Raw genomic sequence first — 23,584 nt, forward strand, 5'->3', positions numbered from 1 at the left:
GGGACTATCCACAGCTCCTGGGGGTGATGGGTTCCACCATCGACATGGTTCCCTGGGCCTTTGCGCGCCTCCGGCCGCTACAAAGGGCACTTCTATCCCGCTGGAAACCACTTTCGCAGGACTACCAGGTGATACTCCCGCTGCCCCAGTTTGCACGGAGCAGCCTGGACTGGTGGATGGTCCCGAAGAATCTGGCTCGAGGCATGTCCCTCGATCTACCAAATTGGGTGGTGGTAACCACAGACGCCAGTCTCGTAGGCTGGGGGGCAGTCTGCGACCGCAGCGCCACGCAGGGGACGTGGTCCGCGGAGGAGTCGACGTGGTCCATCAATCGTCTGGAGACCCGAGCGGTCAGGCTGGCTCTTCTTCACTTCCTGCCACTCCTTCGGAATCGGGAAGTCAGAGTCTTGTCGGACAACGCGACCACGGTGGCCTATATCAACCGACAGGGCGGAACCCGCAGTCCGCAGGTCGCGCTCGAGGCAGAGATGTTGATGCAGTGGGCGGAACGGCACCTGGCCCGCCTGGCGGCCTCGCACATAGCGGGAGTGGACAACGTTCAGGCGGATTTCCTCAGTCGCCAGCTCCTGGATCCCGGAGAGTGGGCCCTCTCCGACGAGGCCATGCAGCTGATCGTTCGGCGGTGGGGTCCCCCCCCACCTGGATCTTATGGCATCCGCTCAAAAACACCAAGGCGCCTCGTTTCTTCAGTCGCCGGAGAGAACGGGGGGCGGAGGGCGTCGATGCCCTAGCGCTCCCGTGGCCGGCCGAGCTACTTCTATACGCGTTCCCCCCGTGGCCACTGGTGGGAAGGCTACTACGACGGATAGAGGTTCATCGGGGGACTGTCATCTTCGTCGCGCCAGAGTGGCCGAGACGTCCTTGGTTCGCGGACCTTCTCCACCTAGTAATCGACGGGCCCATACGGTTGGGACATCTTCCCCGCCTCCTCCACCAGGGACCAGTATTTTTCGACCAGGCAGAACTCTTCTGTCTTGCGGCCTGGCTTTTGAGAGGCGTCGCCTTCGACGACGGGGATACCCGGAGGCGGTAGTATCCACGCTGCTGCGGTCTCGGAAGACCTCGACGTCGGTGGCCTATGTGCGGGTCTGGAAGGTGTTCGAGCTGTGGTGTACCGGCCTGAACACAAGACCCTCGGAAGCGTCTGTTCCTCAGATCCTCCAGTTCCTGCAAGCAGGGGTGGACAAGGGGCTCGCTTACAACTCGCTTCGGGTTCAAGTGGCCGCTCTTGGCTCTCTCCTGCGTGACGGAGGATCTCTGTGGCGACACCCGGACATCGCCCGTTTCCTCAAGGGGGTCAAGCATTTGCGGCCTCCACTGCGCGATCCTTGTCCCTCGTGGAGTCTCAATCTGGTACTACGCTCTATGTCAGGACCTCCGTTTGAACCGCTGCGGAATGCGACGATCAAGGATCTCACCCTCAAGGCGGTGTTCCTAGTGGCCATCTGCTCCGCTCGGCGTATTTCGGAGCTGCAGGCCCTGTCGTGTAGGGAACCTTATCTCAGGTTCTCCGATTCGGGTGTTTCACTTCGCACTGTCCCCTCCTTCCTTCCGAAGGTGGTGTCTGCGTTCCACGTGAATCAGACGGTGGAACTTCCATCGTTCTCTTCGTCGGAGCCGCGGTCTCTTCGTCTCCTTGACGTCAAGCGCACCCTGAGGCTCTACCTAGAGGCTACGAATGATTTCCGGACTTCTGACCATCTCTTCGTCCTTTGGTCCGGTCCCCGCAAGGGATCTCAGGCTTCGAAGACGACCATTGCCAGATGGCTGAAGGCCGGCATTGCCGCCTCCTATATTGGGGTGGGGCGGACTCCCCCACCCGGTATCGTAGCACACTCGACACGCGCTCAGGCGGCCTCCTGGGCAGAGAGCCACTCGGTGTCTTCGCAAGAAATCTGTAGAGCGGCCACCTGGAAATCGTTGCACACGTTCTCGAGACACTATAGACTACATCTCGCCTCGTCCGTCCAGGGACATTTTGGCGAACAGGTCCTACGAGCAGGCCTCGCAGGATCCCACCCGGGTTAGGGAAGCTTGGGTACATCCCACTGTCTGGACTGATCCAGGTACGTACAGGGAAAAGAAAATTATTACTTACCTGCTAATTTTCGTTCCTGTAGTACCATGGATCAGTCCAGATGCCCACCGCTTTGGGTCCTAGGGCCTACTCCTGCTCGGCTGTATGTGGATGCTGAGTCTGTTCAGCTGTGTCTCCTTTTACAGTAGTGCACTTACTGCTGTTGTTTGTTGTTACGTGTTTCCAGTTTTCCCTCTGTCACTGTTTTACTCCCTTGGAGGTTGACACGCTATGTTCGTGTCCGCCCACCCGTTGGTGGGTCGGTTTTTCAGTTTACTCAGTTATCACTCAGCGGCTTATTGTTGCCGTCCTGTTTCAACTTGATCCAAGCAGGGGGTTTCGGTTTACTCGGGCTTTGATATACTCGATACTGAACTCCTGCAGAGGGGGTAGTAGCTTTGGGCTGACTCCATCTGCTGGATTGGGGACATAACCCACTGTCTGGACTGATCCATGGTACTACAGGAACGAAAATTAGCAGGTAAGTAATAATTTTCTTATAGGCGGCCAGCTGGCCCTTTTTCACGAGGAATGGGCCTGGGCCAAAATCACATCGGACCAGTGGGTTCTAAGTGTCATAGAACATGGCCACACTTTAGATTTTGTTAAGCCTCTGCAAGACCTGTTTATGACTCCCCATTGAAGAGATCATTCGACAAGCAATCCAGCGCTTACTCAGTCTGGGGGGCCCTCATTCCTGTTCCCCAGGAAGAATTGGGAACTTGTCTTTGTTCCATTTACTTTGTGCTGCCGAAGGATGTCCCTCAGTCCCATGTTTTCGGATGGAGACCCTTTGCTTGGTCATAGCGGCCATATGTACCTGCACATAGGGATCCACAGGGATCACCAAAGGTTTCTCAGCTTCATGTCCAGTTCTGTGCTCTCTCCTTCAGTCTGGCTACAGCTCCACGCACGGTCACCAAAATGATGATGGTGGTGGCAGCGGCTCTCCAGCGAGAGGGAGTGATAGTTCCTGAATATACCCAAATCAGTCCAGACCGGGTTTTATTCATCCCTACCAGCTGATGGAGGTAAAGAACAAAACTATGGTCACTGCCACATATACAAGAGTGCCACCTGCAGTCCTGACTGACTGGATATTTTTAGGAAACTTGCTCCCCGAGGTGTCAGTATTTCTCTATCTCCAGCAGATGGTGGAAGTGCAAAATCCTGCAGTCTGTAGTTGGTGCAAAAAAAAGAAGTCTCCGACCGCTCTTTTTGTTTGGCGGCTTTCCTTCTCGCTTCGTGCCGTTTTCTCCTCAGCAGCGGCTCTTTCGGTCGTGCCTTCTTTTTGCCTCGGTTGCTGCATGGTCGGGCCGGTTTGCATTCTAGCCCCAATGCCGCGTGGTACGGCTTGTCGGGCCTGCGGGGATGCTTGCATGTCCCACAAGGGGTCTGTTCCGCTTGCTTCCCCAGGGGGAAGGCCAGTCTCTTAACAGTTGGGGCTGGTGTTTCAGGGCCGTGCCGACTGCCTGCAAGGCCTGAACGGCTGCGGCCGGCTGCCTTTTATCAGTTCCCGCTTAGCACGGGAACGGAAGCCATTTTTTTTTGTCCACCTTTTGCGCGGCGACACGGGCAGCGATGAGGGGGGAATCCCCTCCTCCACTTTCCCCGAAGCCCTCTGCTGGGGCTAGAAATTTTGAAATGGAGGATGAGGGCGCCGAGGAGGCCTCTGACTCCACCTCCTTGTTTTCTTCGGAATTTATTCTCCTGCTACATAAAGTTTTCAAGGCCAGGAGGTCCATGAAGAAACATGCAGGGGGCAGTGGTCATTCCCACACAGATCAGTCTTTGGAGAAAACAGCGGCGCTACCCCTCAAGCGAGCTGAGGTGGCGGGGGCTCCTAAACCTAAGCGCACCCTCCGGACAGGCTCCTCCCTTCCGCCACTGGATTCTTCCTCCGATTCCTCGGAGCCGGAGGACCCAGAGAGAGGGACCCGGCCTCCTCAGGATGCTGCAGAGGAGGTTCAGGGTCTTTCATCTAACCCCGGCCCTCAGGTGGAGGGAGATGATCTTAAGGTGGTATGCCTCCTTAGGAAAGACTAGCTTGGTCCTTGGTCCAGTCATGGTCGGTCTCCGTGGTCAGGCAGTCCTTTCCATTTCACCTCTCAGTAACAGATTTGTTATTTAGAGAGTGGGTTCCTGAACATACCCAGATCAGTCCAGAGAAGTGGGTTGTGTATCCCTACCAGCAGGTGGAGTCTGAGAGCAAAACTTTGGGCACTGCCATTTATACAAGAGTGCCACCTGCAGTCCCTCAGTATTTCTCTGACTCCAGCAGATGGTAGAGAATCACCTGCAGTCTTAGTTTTTTTTTGTTTTTTTTTTCAGTTTAGCTAAATAGATTGGTTTCTCAGCTTTTCCGTTAGGTTCGCTTCCTGAGGTGTTAGGCACCTCCGTGGGCCATCCCTCAGTCAAAGCCGGGCGTCCGGGAGGGTTGGACACGCCTGTCTGGGTTTTGCCCACTCCCACTCGGGGTGTGAAGGCCAGGGGCTCCGGGTTACTCGCCCCCGAAGCTGTTCCGAAGCTGCTCTCTTGACCCCCCCTGCATAAGTTGACTCCGTAAAGTTTATTTAAAAAAAAACAAACCAAAAGAGAAATAGCTTTGCTTTACTCCGGCATCTTTCTCTCTGAGGTGAGGAGTCTGTACCAGGGAGTCCAGTCTTGGCAGCTGTTCAGGGAGTGTGACAGCTTCTTCTTGGATTCCCTCAGCTCCGGGTGGCTTGAGGGGCTAAGTGTTTCTTTGCCGACCACGCTGTCTGCTTGGCACGATCGGTAGCACGGCGAGTTCAGGACAGGCCTGTCTGCCTTTTTTCCTCACGCCGCCGGCAGTGCGCGCTTTTCTGCTTGCGGCCCTACCCCCACTCAGCCTAGAGACCGCGCGGTCACTGTATATATTTCTCTGTCGCCGGCAGCGCATCTTCCCTGCTTTGGACCTTTCTCTCAGCTTAAGGACCGCGTGGCTGCTCGGTATTTAATGGGGCCCTGCTCCAAATCAGCTACCTGCCGCGCGGGCAGGCATTGGATTCGGCCTCCCTCTGTCCGACCTGCTCCATAGGGATGGAAGGCTCATTGGGGCCGGTATCTCCTCCCCGGGGAGGAGGTGCTGCTTGCCGTGGCTTGCTGGAGGAGGATTCCCCTCCTGTTTTGCCCCCTGTGGGCGAGGATCTCAGTGGGGGTGGGCGATTCGGCTTCTCATGACCCCTCGGAGGGGGATGGGGACCCGGATGGGTTTTCCCCTGAGTTTATTTTGCTTATGCACCAGGCCTTCCTAGCCAGGAAGCAGGCGGTGCTTAAAAGGTCTGGCCAGCCCGTCGTGCTCTCTGAGCTCTCTGTTAAGAGACGTCGGCCCGATGAACAGCTGTCCTGCATGATGGGGGACAGTTCCCAGGAGCCACAGGACCCAACCCCGGCGTCAGGATCAGCAACAGCTCTGGGGCCGGCTCCGGATCCGATTCCTGATCTGGGGGACATTGATCTGGCGGACACAGATGGGGATGATCACCGTCTGCGGAGGAAGATGATCCCAGTGTGGTACACCTTTTTAAGAGAGATGAACTGCGGCCGCTTATTCCCCCGGTGTTAGAGATACTGGGGCTCAAGGTTTCGCAAGAAGAATCTGATAAGAAGGGGTTAATCCAGTGCTTGATGGAATACGTGGGCCAACTACATCTTTTCTGCTGCCTAAAAAGGTCCTCAAGCTGGTGGGACTCCCTGGACGCGGGACTGAAGGTGGGCAGAGCTATGGCAAAACTTTATCCTCTTGACGGATGTTTTGGATCTGCTGAAGATTCCAAAGGTGGATGTGGCGGTAACAAAGAAGACCACTATCCCGGTGGCTGGGGCTGCTGCTTTGAAGGATATGCAGGTCCGCAAACTGGAGATCCAGTTGAAGCGAGGCTTTGAAGTGGCTGCTTTGAGTCTTCGGGCTGCGGTTTGCGCTAGCCTTATGTAGAGGGCGTGTCTGTGCTGGGTTCAAGAGTCTAGTGCCAGTTCCAGGGCCAGTGGTGATGGTGCACTGCAGGCCGCCTGCTTGGAGGCGGGTATCGCATATGAGGCAGATGCGCTTTACGATCTGGTGCGGACATCAACACGCAGCATGGTTTCCGTGGTGGCGGCACGCCGACTTCTTTGGCTGAGGAATTGGGCAGCAGATTTGTCCTCAAAATCTCAGCTTTGTAACCTCCCTTTCAAGGGTCAGCTCCTGTTCGGGGATGATCTTGATCAGTTGGTGAAACTGCTTGCTGAGTCCAAGGGCAATAAGTTGCCAGAAGATCTACCAGGAAAGTTTTTCCTTCTAGGACTTGTTTTCGGAGTACTCGCCATTTTCGATCCCACAGATATTCCATGCCTTCCACGCCTAAGCAGACTCTAGGACGCCAGAAGTCCTTTTGTGGTGGTCGCCAAGCCGGTAGGGATTCTGGACACCTTGGGACAGGAAGCAGTATGCCCTCCAATGAAGCCACAAGTACCCATTCTGTCGTCGAAGCTGTCTGAGGCAGATTATCCAATTTTTACACGGAATGGGCAAAGATTACCTCAGACTGCTGGGTTTTGGAGGTGATCAGAGATGGCTACGCTCTAGAGTTCTCTTGTCCCATTCGGGAGGTGTTTGTGGAGTCCCGCGTGGCCTCACGCAGAAAGAAGTGGCAGTGCGGGAGACCCTGCAACGACTGATCGAGCTCGAGGCCATTGTCCCAGTTCCAGTGACAGAGCAGGGATGGGGCCGGTTCTCTGTTTACTTCGTGGTCCCCAAGAAGGAGGGCACCTTTCATCCCATCCTCGATCTGCAGAAGGTGAACCATTGTCTTCGAATTTCACTTTTCCGGATGGAGACCCTAAGGACAGTCCTAGCGGCGGTTTGAAAAGGAGCGTTTCTTGCGTCTCTGGATCTCATGGAAGCTTATTTGCATATACCAGTCCGGTTAAACCACCAGCAGTTTCTGCGCTTCAAGGTCTTGGGATAGCACTTCCAGTTTCGAGCTCTTCCTTTCGATCTTGCAACGGCTCCTCGAATGTTCACCAAGGTCATGGTGGTGGTAGCAGACTTTCTTCACAAACATGGAACCTTAGTCCATCCATATCTGGACGGCTGGTTGATTCGCGCGAAGTCCCGGGAGGAATGTGAGAGTGCAGAAGAGCCACCTGGAACCCACCCAACAGCTGGTTTATTTGGGAGCGCTGTTCGATACCTCTCGCGGCAAGGTGTTTCTTGCGACGGACAGGGGGACGAAGTTACAAGATCAGATCCGTGCCCTTCGGAGGAAGACTCCCACAGTCTGGCATCATTTACAGGTCCTGGGATCCATGGCTTCCACCTTGGATTTAGTTCCCTGGGCGTTCGCTCACGACCGTTGCAGCATGCACTATTGTCACGATGGTGTCCAGTGTCGGAACAGTTCCACCTACCCATGTCGCTATTACCAGAGTCCAGAGCCAGTCTGTCATGGTGGCTGTCGAGCAGCAATCTGAACCGGAGATTGGATCTCGACCCTCTAGATTGTGTGATCTCCATAGATGCCAGTCTGTCCAGTTGGGGAGCGGTGTATGCAGACAGAACTGCCCAAGGGCTCTGGTCCCCGGCAAAGGGAACCTGGTCCATCAATCGTCTTGAGATGAGAGCTGTTCAGCTCGTCCTGCAAGCTTTCCTACCCGAGATACGGGGCAAAATGGTAAATGTATTCTCAGACAATGCGATGACTGTGGCTTACATCAACCGGCAGGGAGGAACAAGAAGTCCCGCAGTTGCGCTTGAGGCGCGACTCCTGTTTGCCTGGGCGGAACGGCACCTCGGGGGAATTGCCGCGGGAGTGGAGAACGTGCAGGCGGACTTTCTCAGCAGGCAACAATTCGATCCAGGAGAATGGGAAATCCAACCTCAGGTGTTGGATTTCCTGCAGCAGGGACTTGCTAAGGGTTTAGCTTTCAATTCCCTTCGCATACAAGTTGCGGCTCTTGGGACCTTACGGGGAAGATTTCATGGCTGTTTGCTAGCAGCTCACCCGGATATTGTTAGATTTCTCAAGGGGGTCAAGCATTTGCGTCCTCCCGTCCGTGCAGTGTACCCGGATTGGAGTTTGAATCTGGTGCTTCGGGTGGTTTGTGGATCCCCCTTAGAGCCTCTCCGTATGGCTTCGCTTAAAGACCTCACTTTGAAGACTGTGTTTTTGGTGGCCATTTGTTCGACTCATTGGATTTCGGATTTACAAGCGTTGTCATGTCGCGACACCTTTTTGAGGATTTACGACAATAGGGTTTCATTGCGCACGGTTCCGTCCTTCGTTCCTAAGGTTGTCTCGGCCTTTCATGTCAATCAGACGGTGGGGTTTCCGCCAGGAACTCTGTTTTCCTCTCAGGAGAAGGATCTTCATCTTTTGGACGTACAGCACGCCTTGTTGCGCTATCTCAAGGTTACCAGTGACTTCCGACGTTCTGACCATTTGTTCATTCTCTTCGGTGGTCCAAAGAAGCGTCTAAGGCAACTATCTCCCATTGGATTAAGGAAGCTATCTGCTTGTCCTACATTGCCCGAGGGCGTCGAGTATCTTTGGGTCTCAGAACTCATTCCACTTGGGCCCAGGCTACTTCCTGGGCAGAGTGTCAGCTTCTCTCGCCTCAGGAAATCTATAGGGTGGTGGCAAGGTCATCCCTGCACACTTTCACTAAGCATTATCGCCTCGACGTTAAGGCTTCTGATGGTGAGAGTGTCCTGCGTGCGGGTCTTTCGGGTTCCCCCCAGTGTAGGGTGGTTTGGGTACAACCCACTTCTCTGGACTGATCTGGGTATGTTCAGGAAATGAAAATTGGTTCTTACCTGCTAATTTTCATTCCTATAATACCACAGATCAGAGGCCCATCTCTTTTTTTTTTTCCAGTTACGAAAGACTGTCTTGCTAGAATTTGCTATGTTTCTTTCTTTTTTCACAATGCTCCTTGGTGGGGAGGGCTTCTGGTCCTGCCGGCGGGGGGGATGCTTCACAGCTTGGCTTGCTGCACTGGGTTTTGTTCCAATTTGCATTTTGGGAGGAGAAGGGCCCTCCCAACTCTTGACTGTGAAGCCCTGAAAAATTACTGTGGCTTTGGCTGCCGCAAAAGTTTCCAGCAGTGATGCTTCCAACCGCGTCGGGCCAGCCTGCCTTCTAGAAACAGGAGAGGTGACCATTTTTGCCTCCAGAACGCTTTTACCCGCACCTTCCAAGGGGGAGGGGGATCTTCCTCTGCGACTTTCCCAGGTCCCATGGAAGAACAGGGAAGCACAAAGGGGGCTGCTTAGCGGGATTTTCCGGCTTCGGGACCCATGGGGGGGATCGGGCCTTTCCTTTTCCTGCAGCTACTTGCGCTCCCCCCCCCCCGACTTTATCCTGCTGCTTCATCAGGCTTTTCTAACACAGGAGGATGGGAGGGGGTACCAGCAGATTGGTCTGGCATCCCTGACCCCATGGCTTTAAGGATTCGTGGCTGGGCCCACTCTGTCTCGGGGCTTCCGACCCTCTGGGGCCCAGTGCTTTTTGCGCCCGGGGATGGGGGGGGGGGCAGCTGATAACTCAGATGACTCTGTTGGGTCACCTGAACCCCCAGGGATGCGGAGGCAACGTGGTTGGGGGGTGCAAGGTGATGATTAGGGGCCAATTTACACGCCTCCGGGAGACAACCTGGGGACCCTTCCGGAAGGGAATGACCCCAAAATCCTCCGCTTGTTTCGGAAGGAGGAGTTGGCTCCACTAATTCCTCAGGTCCTCAAGGAGTTTGGGGGTAGATGGTCCCTCAGCAGGATCTGAACATGAACTGGGCAAATCCAGTCCTCGATGACCTTAAGGGCTCCCCAACCTCATTTCCCTATCATAGGTCCAATAAGCAGTTGGTGGAGCGTGAATGGAGTACCCCTGACTCCGGTTTAAGGGTCTGAAGAGCGATGCCAAAACTTTATCAATTACCTGAGCAGATGTTAGAGCTTTTTTCGCTTCCAAAAGTGGATGCAGTGATTGCAGCGGACACAAAGAAGACTATACCCATTGCGGGTGCCGCGGCTCTCAAGGATGTCTAGGATTGGAAGCTAGAGCTTCATCTCAAAAGAATCTTTGAGGTGTCTGCTTTGGGCCGCCATTTGTTCCAGTTTCATGCAGAGAGCCTATCTGCGCTGGGTACAGTAGATTCAGGACGCGCAAGCGAAATCGGGTGGCGAGGAGCTTAACGCAGATTGCTTGGAGGCATCTTTCGCGTACGTAGTGGATGCTTTGTATGATGTGGTATGAACTTCATCTCGGATTATGGGATTGCTGTTGCGGCCAGGCGGTTATTGTGGCTCTGTAATTGGTCAGCAGATGTTCTTCTAAGTCCCAGTTGGGTTCACTACCCTTTAAAGGGTGTCTTTTGTTTGGAGAGGACTTGGAACAGCTGATGAAGCAACTTTGTGACAAAGTTCACAAGTTGCCAGAGGAGAAGCCTTGGAACATGCAGGCTTTTCTGTCTCTGGATCGTTTTTGAAACAGGAGGTCTCGCCATTCGCGAGGTGCCTCGGCGTCGCAGAAGCAGTCTTCTCGAAGTCCAGCCTGGAGTCAGTCCTATCGTGGAGGTCATAGGCCCTTCAGAGCTTCCACAGGTGGTGGAACTATGGGAGCCAAATCTTCTCAATGAGGTGAGGCCGGTCCACTCTGTTCCCTGTATAGGGGGCCGCCTAGCATGGTTTTACAGGGAGAGGACCAAAGTTACTCAGGATCAATGGGTTCTCAGTGTATTTAAAGATGGCTACACATTAGAGCTTGCACACCCCATTTGCGACCTGTTTTTGTCTCCCCCTGCCGGTCATCAGAAAAGCGTTGCACATGGGGAAACTTTAGACAGGTTGCGCAACTTAGGGGCCGTAATCCTGGTCCCTCTGGATGAACGAGGCAAGGGTCGGTACTCCATTTACTTTGTAGGGCCAAAGAAAGAAGGCACCTTTCGGCCCCATTCTGCACTTGAAGCGAGTAAATGCAGTATTTATTTATTTATTTATTTAAAGACTTTTATATACCGAAGATCATGTACTGGTACATATCGCTTCGGTTTACATATAACCAGATTGTTAATTACCATGGATATGGTGTACATAGAACAAAGATTAATAACCAGAAATCAATAAACAGTAAACATGATGCATAGAAACAAACAGTAAACATAATGCATATAACAATAAATAATAATAATAATAAAGAATAAATAAGAGGTAAACAGTAGGTGTAACTGTGTGGAAATAGAGAACTATTTAAACTGGTGGAATTGGATAAAAACTCGAACGTAGGATGTTAGTAGTATTGAAGGTTTTGTATGGAGACCTTATGGTTGGTGATTACGGCGGTGCGCAACCGAGAGTTTATGGCTTCTTTTGATTTGATGGAGGCATATCTGCACATTCCCATTCGTTGGGATCACCAGTGCTTCCTAAGATTTATGGTGCTGGGTCAGCATTTCCAGTTTCAGGCTCTTCCTTTTGGACTGGCCACGGTGCCCTGCACGTTCACTAAATTTATGGTGGTTGTGGCAGCAGCTCATGGGCGCGAGGGGTTGCTGGTACACCCTTATCGCAACGATTGGCTTATCAGGGTAAAGCCGTTAGATAAGTGTCACACTGCTGTGCAAAAGGTGATTCATCTAGAATCTCTAGGCTGGGTGGTAAATCTGGCAAAGAGTCACCTGACCCCGTCTCACTCTCGACTACCTAGGTGCTCGGTTCGATATGAGGCAGGGCAAGGTCTTTCTCACGGAGGAGAGAATGTGCAAGTTCGGCGCTTGTTAGCGTTGAGGGTACCCCCGAGCCTGGGATTTTTTGCAGGTCCTGAGGTCGATGGCTTCCATGGTGGAGTTAGTACCATGGGTCTTTGCACATGCGGCCTCTTCAGAGGACTATGTTGGGGAGTGGAATCCATTATCGGAGGCCTTTCATCAGACTGTGTCGCTCGATGCTCTGACTCAGAAGTCTCTCTTGGTGGCTACAGCCGTCCAATCTACAGTGTGGTGTTGATCAGGATGTTCCGAATTGAGTAATTCTTACTACCGATGCCAGTCTCTTCGTGGGGTGCAGTGTGCCTGTGGCAGGCAGCCCAGGGCACTTGGTCTTCGGAAGAAACCTCATGGTCTATCATTTATTTGGAGACTAAAGCAGTGTGGTTGGTGTTACTCGCCTTTCTACCTCTGGTGCATTGTTGAGACCTTCAGGGACATAGTGGCCAAGGTTGTTTCAAGTATAGTCGGAATCCCTTTGCCGGACGGCGGTGGATTTGGTTCTCGGTCGTCTCTTTTCGCTAGGGTGGGTCTTCAGTTTAGCCAAGAGTCATCTTGTTCCTTCCTAGATTCTGGAATTCCTGGGGGTGGTTTTCGACACGAAGACAGGGAGATTACTTACTGAGCAGCGCATTGCCGAGCTTCAGCCTCAGGTTCGGGAGTTATTAGCCAAAAGGGTTCCCACTGTATGGGATTATTTACAAGTGCTCGGGTCTATGGCTTCTACCTTGGAGTTGGTGTCATTGGCTTTTGCTCACATGAGGCCTCTGCAATCAGCTTTACTGTCTTGCTGGGACCCAATGTCGGAACGTTATCAGCTACCTCTCCCTCTACCGGAGCCTGTACAATCCATTCTCTCATGGTGGCTCCGCTGAAACAAGTTGAGTCGCGGTATGGACATTGATGTTCCAATCTGGACAGTCGTTGCTACCGATGTCAGTCTATTTGGCTGGGGAGTGATATGTCAGCATCAACTGGTACAGGGCCGTTGGTCCCTGGAGGAGGCTTTCTGGTCCATCAATTGGCTAGAGACCAGGACGGTACATCTGGCCCTGCTAGCACTTCTCCCCTTGGTAAGGGGCTAGTCGATGAGTATCTTGTCAAACAGTGTAACAGCGGTAGCCTATATCAACTGCCAAGGAGGCACCAAGAGTCATTCCATGGCTCAGGAGGCTTGGCTTCTGGTGGAGTGGGTAGAGCAGCATCTGGAGCGTCTGGCAGCCTCGCACATGCTCTGACAATGTGCAAGCGGATTTTCTAAGTTGCCGGGAGCTGTCGGAGGAGGCAATGTCCCTAGTTTGTCATTGGTGGGGGACCACATGCTTGGACTTGATGGCGACTTTACGAAATGCCAAGGCTCCGTGTTTTCTTCAGTCAGCAGAGAGAAAGAGGAGCAGAGGGAGTAAGCGCCTTGGTCGATGGGCAACTGCTTTGTTTCTTCCCTTGTGGGCAAAATTCTCTGGAGAATAGAGATTCATTCGGGCCCAGTGATTCTGGTGGTGCCGGAGTGGCCGCAGCATCCATGGTTTGCAGACTTGAGCAACCTAGCGGTAGACTGTCCTCTTCAGCTCGCCCATCTGCCGAACCTACTTCATCAGGGACCAGTTTGTTTCAATCAGGCAGATTGATTCTGTCTAACTGCTTGGCTTTTGAAAGGCAGCGTCTGAAGGAAAAAGGTTATTCAGACCCAGTCATTGCTACGCTCTTACAATCTAGAAAGTCTTCCACCTCTCTATCTTATGCGAGGGTGTGGCATGTTCTTGATTCTTGGTGTTTCAGCCGGTGGACCCCAGAAGAGTGTCTATGCGCCATATTTTGGCCTTCTACAAGATGGTTTGGCAAAAGCGCTGTCCTTTAATTTGCTTAAGGTTCAGGTGGCGGCACTAGGTTGCTTCCAGGGAAAGGTTCATGGCGCATTACTTTTGGCACATCCAGACATTGTCCGTTTTCTTCGAAGCATGAAACACCTGCGCCTTCCCGTTCAACAGCCATGCCAGTCTTGGAACCTTAAAGTGTCTTGCGGAGCCTCTGTGTGTCCCCCTTCGAGCCTCTCCGGTAAGTGACTACAAAGGATCTCACTTTGAAAGTGGTCTTTTGGTGGCTATCTATTCAGCGTGCAGAATTTCCGAACTTCAAGCTCTTTCTTGCAGGGAGCCCTTTTTGAGAATCTCGGACAAGGGGATTTCCTTGCGAACTGTGCCTTCTTTCTTACCCAAGGTGTGGTGTCCTTTTTCGTTAATCAGTCGGTGGAGCCCCCATCCTTCTCAAACTTAGATCCGGCAGTGGCGCACACTAAAATTGCATCATCTGGATGTCAAACAAGCCTTGCTGCGATACTTGGAGGTCACAAATAATTTCCGCATGTCAGATCACCTTTTTGTGTTGTGGAGAGGTGCCAAGAAAGGGCATAAGGCATCCAAAGCAACTATTGCAAGGTGGTTGAAAGAGATTATTAATTCCGCATATATTTGTCAGGGTTGCTCGATTCCAGAAGGTCTCCGGGCGCATTCTACTCGCTCTCAGGCAGCTTCTTGAGCAGAGTGTCAGTTACTCTCCTCAGGAGATCTCTAGAGCGGCTACATGGAAGCCATTGCACACCTTTGCCAGACATTATCGCTTAATCTCCAGTACCCAGGGGCTGGAAATTTTGGCACAAGTGTGTTGCGAGCAGGACTCTCCCAGTCCCACCCTACTTAGGGAAGCTTTGATACATCCCAGGAGTCTGGACTGATCTGGGTATGTATAGGGAAACGAAAATTGGTTCTTCCCTGTAGTACCACAGATCAGTCCAGAGTCCTGCCCTTGATTAGCAAAGAGTATTGGGAGAGTCCGCTTGATCTGTTTGTTTTTGTGGTTTGGTCTATGAAGAAGCCCATGTTTTGTTGATCCCAAACGGTTTTTGGTGTGAGAGCATTTTGTTGCCTGTTTTATGCTTATCCTCTTCCCTCTGCTCATTTAGGGGAATAGGCATAGTTACTTAATTCTTTATATTTCTGGCTTTGGTACATATTAATACTGAGAGACTGCAGGTGGCACCTCGTCTTGACTCCTTCTGCTGGAGGGGGAGGCAAAACCCAGGAGTCTGGACTGATCTGTGGTACTACAGGAACGAAAATTAGCAGTTAATAACCGATTTTCCTTTAGCGCTTGGTATATAATTTTCCCTCTATCTCTCTAGGTGTACAAAGAACAGGTACTGGAGCCGATGCTGAATGGCAACGAGAAGACTCCTCCTCTCATCACAGACTACAAGGAGTACCACACAGACACCACCATCCGCTTCTTGGTCACCATGACTGAGCAAAAGCTGGCAGAGGCTGAAGCTGTGGGGCTGCACAAAGTCTTCAAACTCCAGACCTCCCTGACCTGTAACTCCATGGTGTGTTTAACCTTCAAAGTCACTTACCTCATTTGCTGGTTTTGTTTTTCTTTTAGGTTCTAATGTTTTTCCATCAATAAGCAGGCTGAATTAGCCCTACTATTTAGGTGACATCGGATGGCACACTGGTTCGGACACTGTCTTCAAAGGTTCGAGTGTTTTGGTGCTGCACATGTGCAGCACTTCCCGCGCACAGCTTGCGACTCCTCAATGGCAGTTATTTTTCTTCCACACTCGAGCACGGACGTGCCTTCTGCTTCTTTTCCCCAATGAAAAAAACCCCAAACTTCAAATCAACATCACTTTTACGTGCTCCTATGGCTGCGAGGAAATCTGGAGTGCCTCAGGGATTTGTATTGGGACCCTTACTTTTCAATATATTTATAAATGATCTGGAAAGAAATACGACGAGTGAGATAATCAAATTTGCAGATGACACAAAATTGTTCAGAGTAGTTAAATCACAAGCAGATTGTGATAAATTGCAGGAAGACCTTGTGAGACTGGAAAATTGGGCATCCAAATGGCAGATGAAATTTAATGTGGATAAGTGCAAGGTGATGCATATAGGGAAAAATAATCCATGCTATAATTACACAATGTTGGGTTCCATATTAGCTGCTACAACCCAAGAAAGAGATTTAGGCGTCATAGTGGATAACACATTGAAATCGTCAGTTCAGTGTGCTGCAGCAGTCAAAAAAGCAAGCAGAATGTTGGGAATTATTAGAAAGGGAATGGTGAATAAAATGGAAAATATCATAATGCCTCTGTATCGCTCCATGCTGAGACTACACCTTGAATACTGTGTACAATTCTGGTCGCCGCATCTCAAAAAAGATATAATTGCGATGGAGAAGGTACAGAGAAGGGCTACCAAAATAAGGGGAATGGAACAGCTCCCCTATGAGGAAAGACTAAAGAGGTTAAGACTTTTCAGCTTGGAGAAGAGACGGCTGAGGGGGTTTATGATAGAGATGTTTAAAATCATGAGAGGTCTAGAATCAAATCACGGTGAACCTAGAAGATGTGGTAGGCCTGATTGACAAACTGAAGAGTAGTAAATCACCCGGACCGGATGGTATACACCCCAGAGTTCTGAAGGAACTAAAAAATGAAATTTCAGACCTATTAGTAAAAATTTGTAACTTTATCATTAAAATCATCCATTGTACCTGAAGACTGGAGGATAGCAAATGTAACCCCAATATTTAAAAAGGACTCCAGGGGTGATCCGGGAAACTACAAACCGGTTAGCCTGACTTCAGTGCCAGAAAAATACTGTGTACAATTCTGGTCGCCGCATCTCAAAAAATATATAATTGTGATGGAGAAAGTACAGAAGGGCTACCAAAATGATAAGGGGAATGGAACAACTTCCCTACGAGGAAAGACTAAAGAGGTTAGGACTTTTCAGCTTGGAGAAGAGACGACTGAGGGGGGATATGATAGAGGTGTTTAAAATCATGAGAGGTCTAGAACAGGTAGATGTGAATCGGTTATTTACTCTTTCGGATAGTAGAAAGACTAGGGGGCACTCCATGAAGTTAGCATGGGGCACATTTAAAACTAATCGGAGAAAGTTTTTTTACTCAACGCACAATTAAACTCTGGAATTTGTTGCCAGAGGATGTGGTTAGTGCAGTTAGTATAGCTGTGTTTAAAAAAGGATTGGATAAGTTCTTGGAGGAGAAGTCCATTACCTGCTATTAAGTTCAGTTAGAGCAGGGGTCGGGAACCCATGGCTCGCGAGCCAGATATGGCTCTTTTGAGGGCTGCATCTGGCTCGCAGACAGTCGCCACTCTTTCCCGCTGACCCAGCTGCTCCCCGGTCCTCCTCCGCCCGGGCTTAAAATGCTGTCAGCCCGGGCGGAACGCGGCAGGACAGCTGGAGTCAGCGGCACTGGCGTGCTCTCTTCTTCCTCCCCCCCCCCCCCCCCCCCCCCCCCCCCGCGGCCCGGAAGAGTAAGTGGAGAGTATCGGGTGCCTGCGCGGCAAGAAGAGGCCACGCTAGTGCGCTCGGCATCGGCCCGAAGAAAAGAAGACTGCAGCGCGGCTCGGAGGAAAATGAAGAGGTTCAACCGCGGCCGATGGGACTCCGCCTCCGTGAGGGCTGAAAATGAAGGAGGTTAGCGTTGGGAGGAGGCTGCTGCTGCCGCGAGTTCCCGGGGTGGGGGAGAGAGAGAGTGAATGAGCGAGCAAACACAGCCTCTTCTTGCCGCGCAGGCACCCGATACTCTCCACTTCCTCTTCCGGGCCGCGGGGGGGGGGGGGGGGGCCTGTGTGTTTGAGATCCTGTGTGTGTGAGTGAGAGATTGCATGTATGTGAATGATTGAGAGCCTGTATATGTGAAAGAGAGTATGTCTGTGATTGAGAGCCTGCCTGTGAAAGAGAGAGAGAGCATGAATGTAAGTTTACCATTGGGAACCTGTATGTGTAAGTTTGTGATTGAAAACCTGTTTGTGTGAAAAAGTATGTGTGTATGATTGAGATCCTTTGTGTGTGAGAGAAATCATGTGTATGTATGATTAAGAGCCTGTGTGTATAAGTAAGAGAGAGATCATGTGTGTCTGTGTGTGATTGAGAGCTGATTTAGGTGAGGGAGCATGTGAGTATGTGATTGAGAGCCTGTGTGTAAATGAGAGAGAGAGGGCATGTTTGTAAGCATGTGAATGAGAGTCTGTGTGTGAGAGAAAAAGACAGCATGTATTTATGTGATTGACAGCCTGTGTTTAAATGAGAGAGAGAGACCATGTGTGTCTGTGTGTGATTGAGAGCTGATTTAGGTGAGGGAGCATGTGAGTATGTGATTGAGAACCTGTGTGTAAATGAGAGAAAGAGAGGACATGTTTGTAAGCATGTGAATGAGTCGTGTGTGAGAGAAAAAGACAGCATGTATTTATGTGATTGAAAGCCTGTGTGTGTGTAAGCGTGAAAAGATAGACAGCATGTGTGTAAATGTGTAATTAAGAGCCTATATAAGTGAGAGAGAAAAAACATGTGTATATGTGAGTACTGAGAGCATGTGTGTATAGGTGTGTCATTGAGAGCCAGTGTGAGAGAGAGCACTGGTATGTGACTGAGAGAGGAGAAAGTTCCAAGCAAACCACCCTGCCTCCTGCTAATTCAGAACAATCTCAGGACACCTGGATATCAAACATTCCCAGGTATGCAGAGCAAAAAAATTTTTGTATCCTTATTATTTTTCATTACTGGGTCTTTGTGTCTGCTATTTTGAAATATTTTGTTGGTATCTGGAAATGTTTTATATGCGTTTTTAATTATTGGATATTCCACTCAGCTGTTTCGAAATATGTTCTTTTTGTTAGTACAGTTTTACTGCTGATGATTTTATATTTCTTGATTTGTTTTATAAGGTTGGGTGATGTTTCTTTTTTCCTTTGTTACACTGCATACAGAGACTCTGGTTTGTTGCAGTTTCCAATTCAGTTTTTTCTGCATGCTTCTAGTTATGCGTTTTGGTCTTTTTATTTTATGTTAGGTGAGGGACAGCACGTGATTCAGGTGAGGTTTTCTGCTGGCGTGTAGTTTCTGTGTAGGACTCTATAGCAGCCTGACTTGGTCCGTTTTCCTAATAGGAGATGTATTGGTGTCTTAAGGCCTGGTGTAATATTTTCAGAGACTTATTGTACTTTAAAAGTGTGATCTTACATAAAATGCACACATCTACTTGTATTTAGTTTTAAACATATTGTATGGCTCTCATGGAATTACATTTTAAAATATGTGGCGTTTATGGCTCTCTCAGCCAAAAAGGTTCCTGACCCCTGAGTTAGAGAATAGCCACTGCCATTAGCAATGGTAACATGGAATAGACTTAGTTTTTGGGTACTTGCCAGGTTCTTATGGCCTGGATTGGCCACTGTTGGAAACAGGATGCTGGGCTTGATGGACCCTTGGTCTGACCCAGTATGGCATTTTCTTATGGATTTAAATATTGTCAGTGTAGACAAATAATGTCAGTCACTAATAATCACAATTACTGTTACATATGTCTGGGCCCCAGGCATGACCAAGTGTCATGTCGGGATTGTGGGCTCATGTCTCCCAGAGCCCAGAAACAAAGGGCCGTCAAAATAGCCAGCCTTCGACCACTGGATTCAGGCTCATTCGCTTTTACCCCGTGTCGTTCAATTCAATCTTCCCTGGGATCTAAGAAGAGAGCTCACAATCTACCTAAGAGATCATCTTCTGCTGAGCCAAGGCCCAAAAAGCATCTGACCAAATCAGACTCCTCAAAGGTAAATAAGAACCGGGGAAAAAAGGGGTCCAGACTCACACATCGCAAAAAACCCAACGCAACCAGCTCACGATGCCACTGTGTCGTTCGACTCACACAGATCAGAGCATCCTGCCTCTATGCACATTGCGTCACAGCCACACAAATACGACTCATCAATGCAGTCTCATATTCATGACTCTTCGTTGCGGAGCCCCCCGAAGCACCAATGCAATTGTCATAAGGTGACTCTCCTCACGTGCGGGATGAACACATGTTGGCACGTGACCATCAAAACCTCCATAGGGGTGTCCACAAAAGCCACTCTCGTTCAGCTCAATTTCGTCTGAGTAGTCGATCTGAATACTCGGGACTATTCTCGTGTTACCATGATAAATAGACGCATTTACAGGAAGAATGAACACCAAGAACATAGCTCCTGGAAAGGAGCTTGTCTCTTGGACCCCTCAACCATCTTCAGATATCCTTCTTGCAGGTGTAAATTGCAAGAAACTACCACACCCGCCCCACCAAAAAAGACCAGGGGGATACTACCACTTTCCGTTCCTAAGAAGCCATAAATCAGATATCTACAATAATTACAAATCTGTTTTCATCCATGCATTTGCAATTTTTTCCTTATTTTCCTGATCCTCCAGAGGAGTCGCCGCACCCTACTAATCCCGTCTCTCTGCATTGCCCCAATCCAAAGGGACCTACAGACAAGAACCATTCATCTCTATCATCACCACAAGATTCTCCTGGAGACCGCTTTCTTGACAGTTCCACCGATATTCCCTCTGATCTCCCAGAGGAACTACCTGACCATACATCTCCTCCCGAAGACCTTACATATTCTCATTTCATTGAGAAATTGGGCACTCTTAAAGTTGAAATCAAAAAAATTACCAGACCCCCAGAGAAGTTGTTTTTGGAATTCTAGATGTCCCAGCAGAACCGTTAGCGCTACCATCACATAAATTATTAGACTCCATTTATCAAAACTCTGGAGTCCCCTCAAGCAACAGCCCCAGTATCTAGGAACAGGGCCTAAAATTCAGGCTACAAAAATCTAACATTTACGGAGTAGTTCAACTACCACATGCGTGAATCGTAGTAAAATCAGCGATGAAATGCGCTAAAAAGACTAGACTACATGCCTCTACTCCTCTAAGAGATCAGAGAATTCTAGATGACTATGCTAAAAAAAAATCTTTTCAAAGTGCAATGCTCACTTCCCGCAATCAGCAACATCAATTCTACATGGTACAATACCTCTATGAACAACTTCAACTATTTAAACTGTATCTTCGTTCAGACACAGGACAGCCCATCACACCTCAACCTTTCTATGACGTAGTTGAAGATCTCAGACATCTTCTCAGAGCGGTAATCAAATCTTTTGAAACATCAGCCAGAACATCAGCAATAGCTATTGCAGCCCGTCGCATGGCATGGCTGCGTTCCAATTCCATTAGAGAAGATGTTCTCAAAGTTGGCAAACCTCCCTCGTGTAGGAGACAATCTTTTCGGAGACAGATTTAAGGAAACAGTCACTCAATTGAAAGATCAAAACATAGCAGTCCAATCTCTTTCAGGATCAGTGGACCTGCAATCTTCTAGACGCTACTTTCCAAGGAAGCCTACTTATTATCAAAGATGTCCATACTAGACTTACAACCCGTACAGAACACAACAGTACCAACCTTAGCTGCTTCATTCACAACCACAATTAACTCAGCCTAGACCTTGCCAGAAGGAAAGGAAGAAACAAAAAACTTTTCAAACACCTCTACAAAAATCTACACAACCTTTTTGAAAATACCTCAGCCGGAGTTACTGATTGGGGGCAGAATTCAGCATTAGCTTCCAGAATGGCAAAAGATCACCTCAGACCAATGGGTGCTCCAAATTGTGAAGGAGGGATACCTCAATTTTCTCTCAAAACCCCCACTTCCCCATCTGACCATCAGATTTACTGATATTTCCACTGCTCACATATTAGAGCAAGAACCACAGACACTGCTACAACATCAAGCAATCCAATTAATCCCGGAAAACAGGATCAATTCGGAATTTTATTTCCAATACTTCCTCATTCCGAAACACTCTAATTCTAGACCGTAGGCCTCTAAACAAGTTCTTGCAGAAGGAGAAATTCAAGATGACATCCCTTAAATTAGATTTCCCATTCATACAACAGAACGATTGGATGTGTTCTCTAGCTCTCAAGTACACATATATTCACATCCAAATACATTCCTCCTGCTGGCAATTCCTCTGCTTCCAGATGAACTCCAAACACTAGCAATACAAGCTTCTCCCCTTTGGTCTTTCCTCTCATCCCAGAGTCTTCACCAAATGCCTGGCTCTGGCGGTAGCCCACTTGTGGTGTCATGGAATTCGGATATTCCCTTACCTGGATGATTGGCTAATATTTTCACCCGATCGCAACTCCTTGTCTCAATACCTGAAGACAATAATCACGTGTCTGGAGTCCCTAGAGCTTCTGAACAATTACGAGAAATCAGTACTCAAACTGACTCAAATTATAGAATTCATAGGGGCAAAGATAGACACGGTTCAAACCTATGCATTCCTTCCACAGGAAAGAGTGGATCGCCTACCATATCTTGCGTCAAATCTACTGACCACAACAAATCCATCAGCCCACCATATTCTGATTTTTCTGGGACACCTAGCAGCAGCAGTTCATGTAGTACCTCTTACCCGACTCCATATGCGTCGTCTCCAATGGGGATTGAAATCTGAGGATACAGTTCCTGATGGCCATGTTGATGAAAATATCTATCAACTGGTGGCTAAATACAAACGATCTAGCATTGGGATCTCCTCTTCTGGAACCACAGATGCCTCAACACAGGGTTGGGGAGCGGACAAGGACACAAGTCGAAGTTATATCCAATCAATTTGTTGGAGCTCAGAGCCATGAGATATGCACTGAAAGTTTTCACACATCTGCTAAGGTTCCCAACCATAATGATAAACATGGACAATCAAGTAGCAATGTTCTACATAAACAAGGTGGGTCAGGTTCCTGGATCCTTTGCAGGGAAGCAGATCTGGATATGGAACTGGTCTCTCCAAAATTCAATATTACTAAGAGCAACCTATCTACCAGGTGTGGGACAATACATTGGCAGATCATATCAGAATTTTTCACCCTTACAAATGGTCGCTGAACCAAACAGTATATAGACCTCTTCACAACGGAACACAAACAAAGTTCCACAGTTTTGCTCAGTCCACCCCAGCCCTATCAGATACAGACAGGATGCTTTCCTGATGTCATGGCCTCAAGGTCGTCTTTATGCATTTCCAGCAATTCCTCTCATATCAAGGACAGTTCAGAAACTGATACACGATCGTTCATGAATGATACTCAGTTCCTGCATGGCCCAGACAACCCTGATTCGCCTATCTAGTACAGTACTCCGAAACGGATCCTTGGAATCTAGGTCAAGATCCAAACCTGACACAGGAAGGAGAAACCCTTCTTCATCCCCTGCAAACCTCCCTTCACTGATGACAAGGATGTTGAATGCGAGATCTTAAAGGATTTCACTCTCTGAGGACATTCAACATGTCATAGCATCTAGGAAACCATCAACAAGGAGAAATTACTCCTTCAAATGGAAACTATACATTACCTGGTACCACTCTCAAAAAATTGCCACCCTTTTCTTCAACTCCTATGCAGATACTGACCTATTGACTTCATCTTTCCAAGTCAGGCTTAACCACCTCGTCAGTGAAGATACATTTAAATGCCATAGCAGCTTATGAAAAACTAAACTATTTCCATAGCCTCACATCCTTTGATAACTCATTTCATGAGAGGTCTTCTCAACCTCCACCCTCCTTTTCGAAAACCTCAGATTCCCTGGGACCTAAATATAGTCTTATCACAATTAATGAAACCTCCATTCGAGCCTATACAATCTTCTCATTTAAAATATTTAACTTGGAAAGTAGTTTTTCTGATTGCAATAACCTCAGCTTGCAGTGTAAGTGAACTCTAAGTTTTAGTTCACTACTCTCCTTACCTATTTTTTCATGACAAAGTAGTTCTGAGAACTCATCCAA

The 23,584-nt window shown here is 49.3% G+C and overlaps 1 protein-coding gene across 1 annotated transcript in view; it reads left to right on the plus strand.

The window, feature by feature from the left end:
- TOP2A (DNA topoisomerase II alpha) overlaps positions 1–23,584 on the plus strand; it is a 249,024-nt gene that overhangs the window by 118,605 nt on the left and 106,835 nt on the right. The window contains exon 23 of the mRNA XM_029572748.1: positions 15,036–15,236. Coding sequence (XP_029428608.1) covers positions 15,036–15,236 — 201 coding nt within the window. The remainder of the gene's footprint in view (positions 1–15,035; positions 15,237–23,584) is intronic.

Source organism: Rhinatrema bivittatum, chromosome 12 (genome assembly GCF_901001135.1).
Source record: "Rhinatrema bivittatum chromosome 12, aRhiBiv1.1, whole genome shotgun sequence".
Taxonomy (NCBI): domain Eukaryota; kingdom Metazoa; phylum Chordata; class Amphibia; order Gymnophiona; family Rhinatrematidae; genus Rhinatrema; species Rhinatrema bivittatum.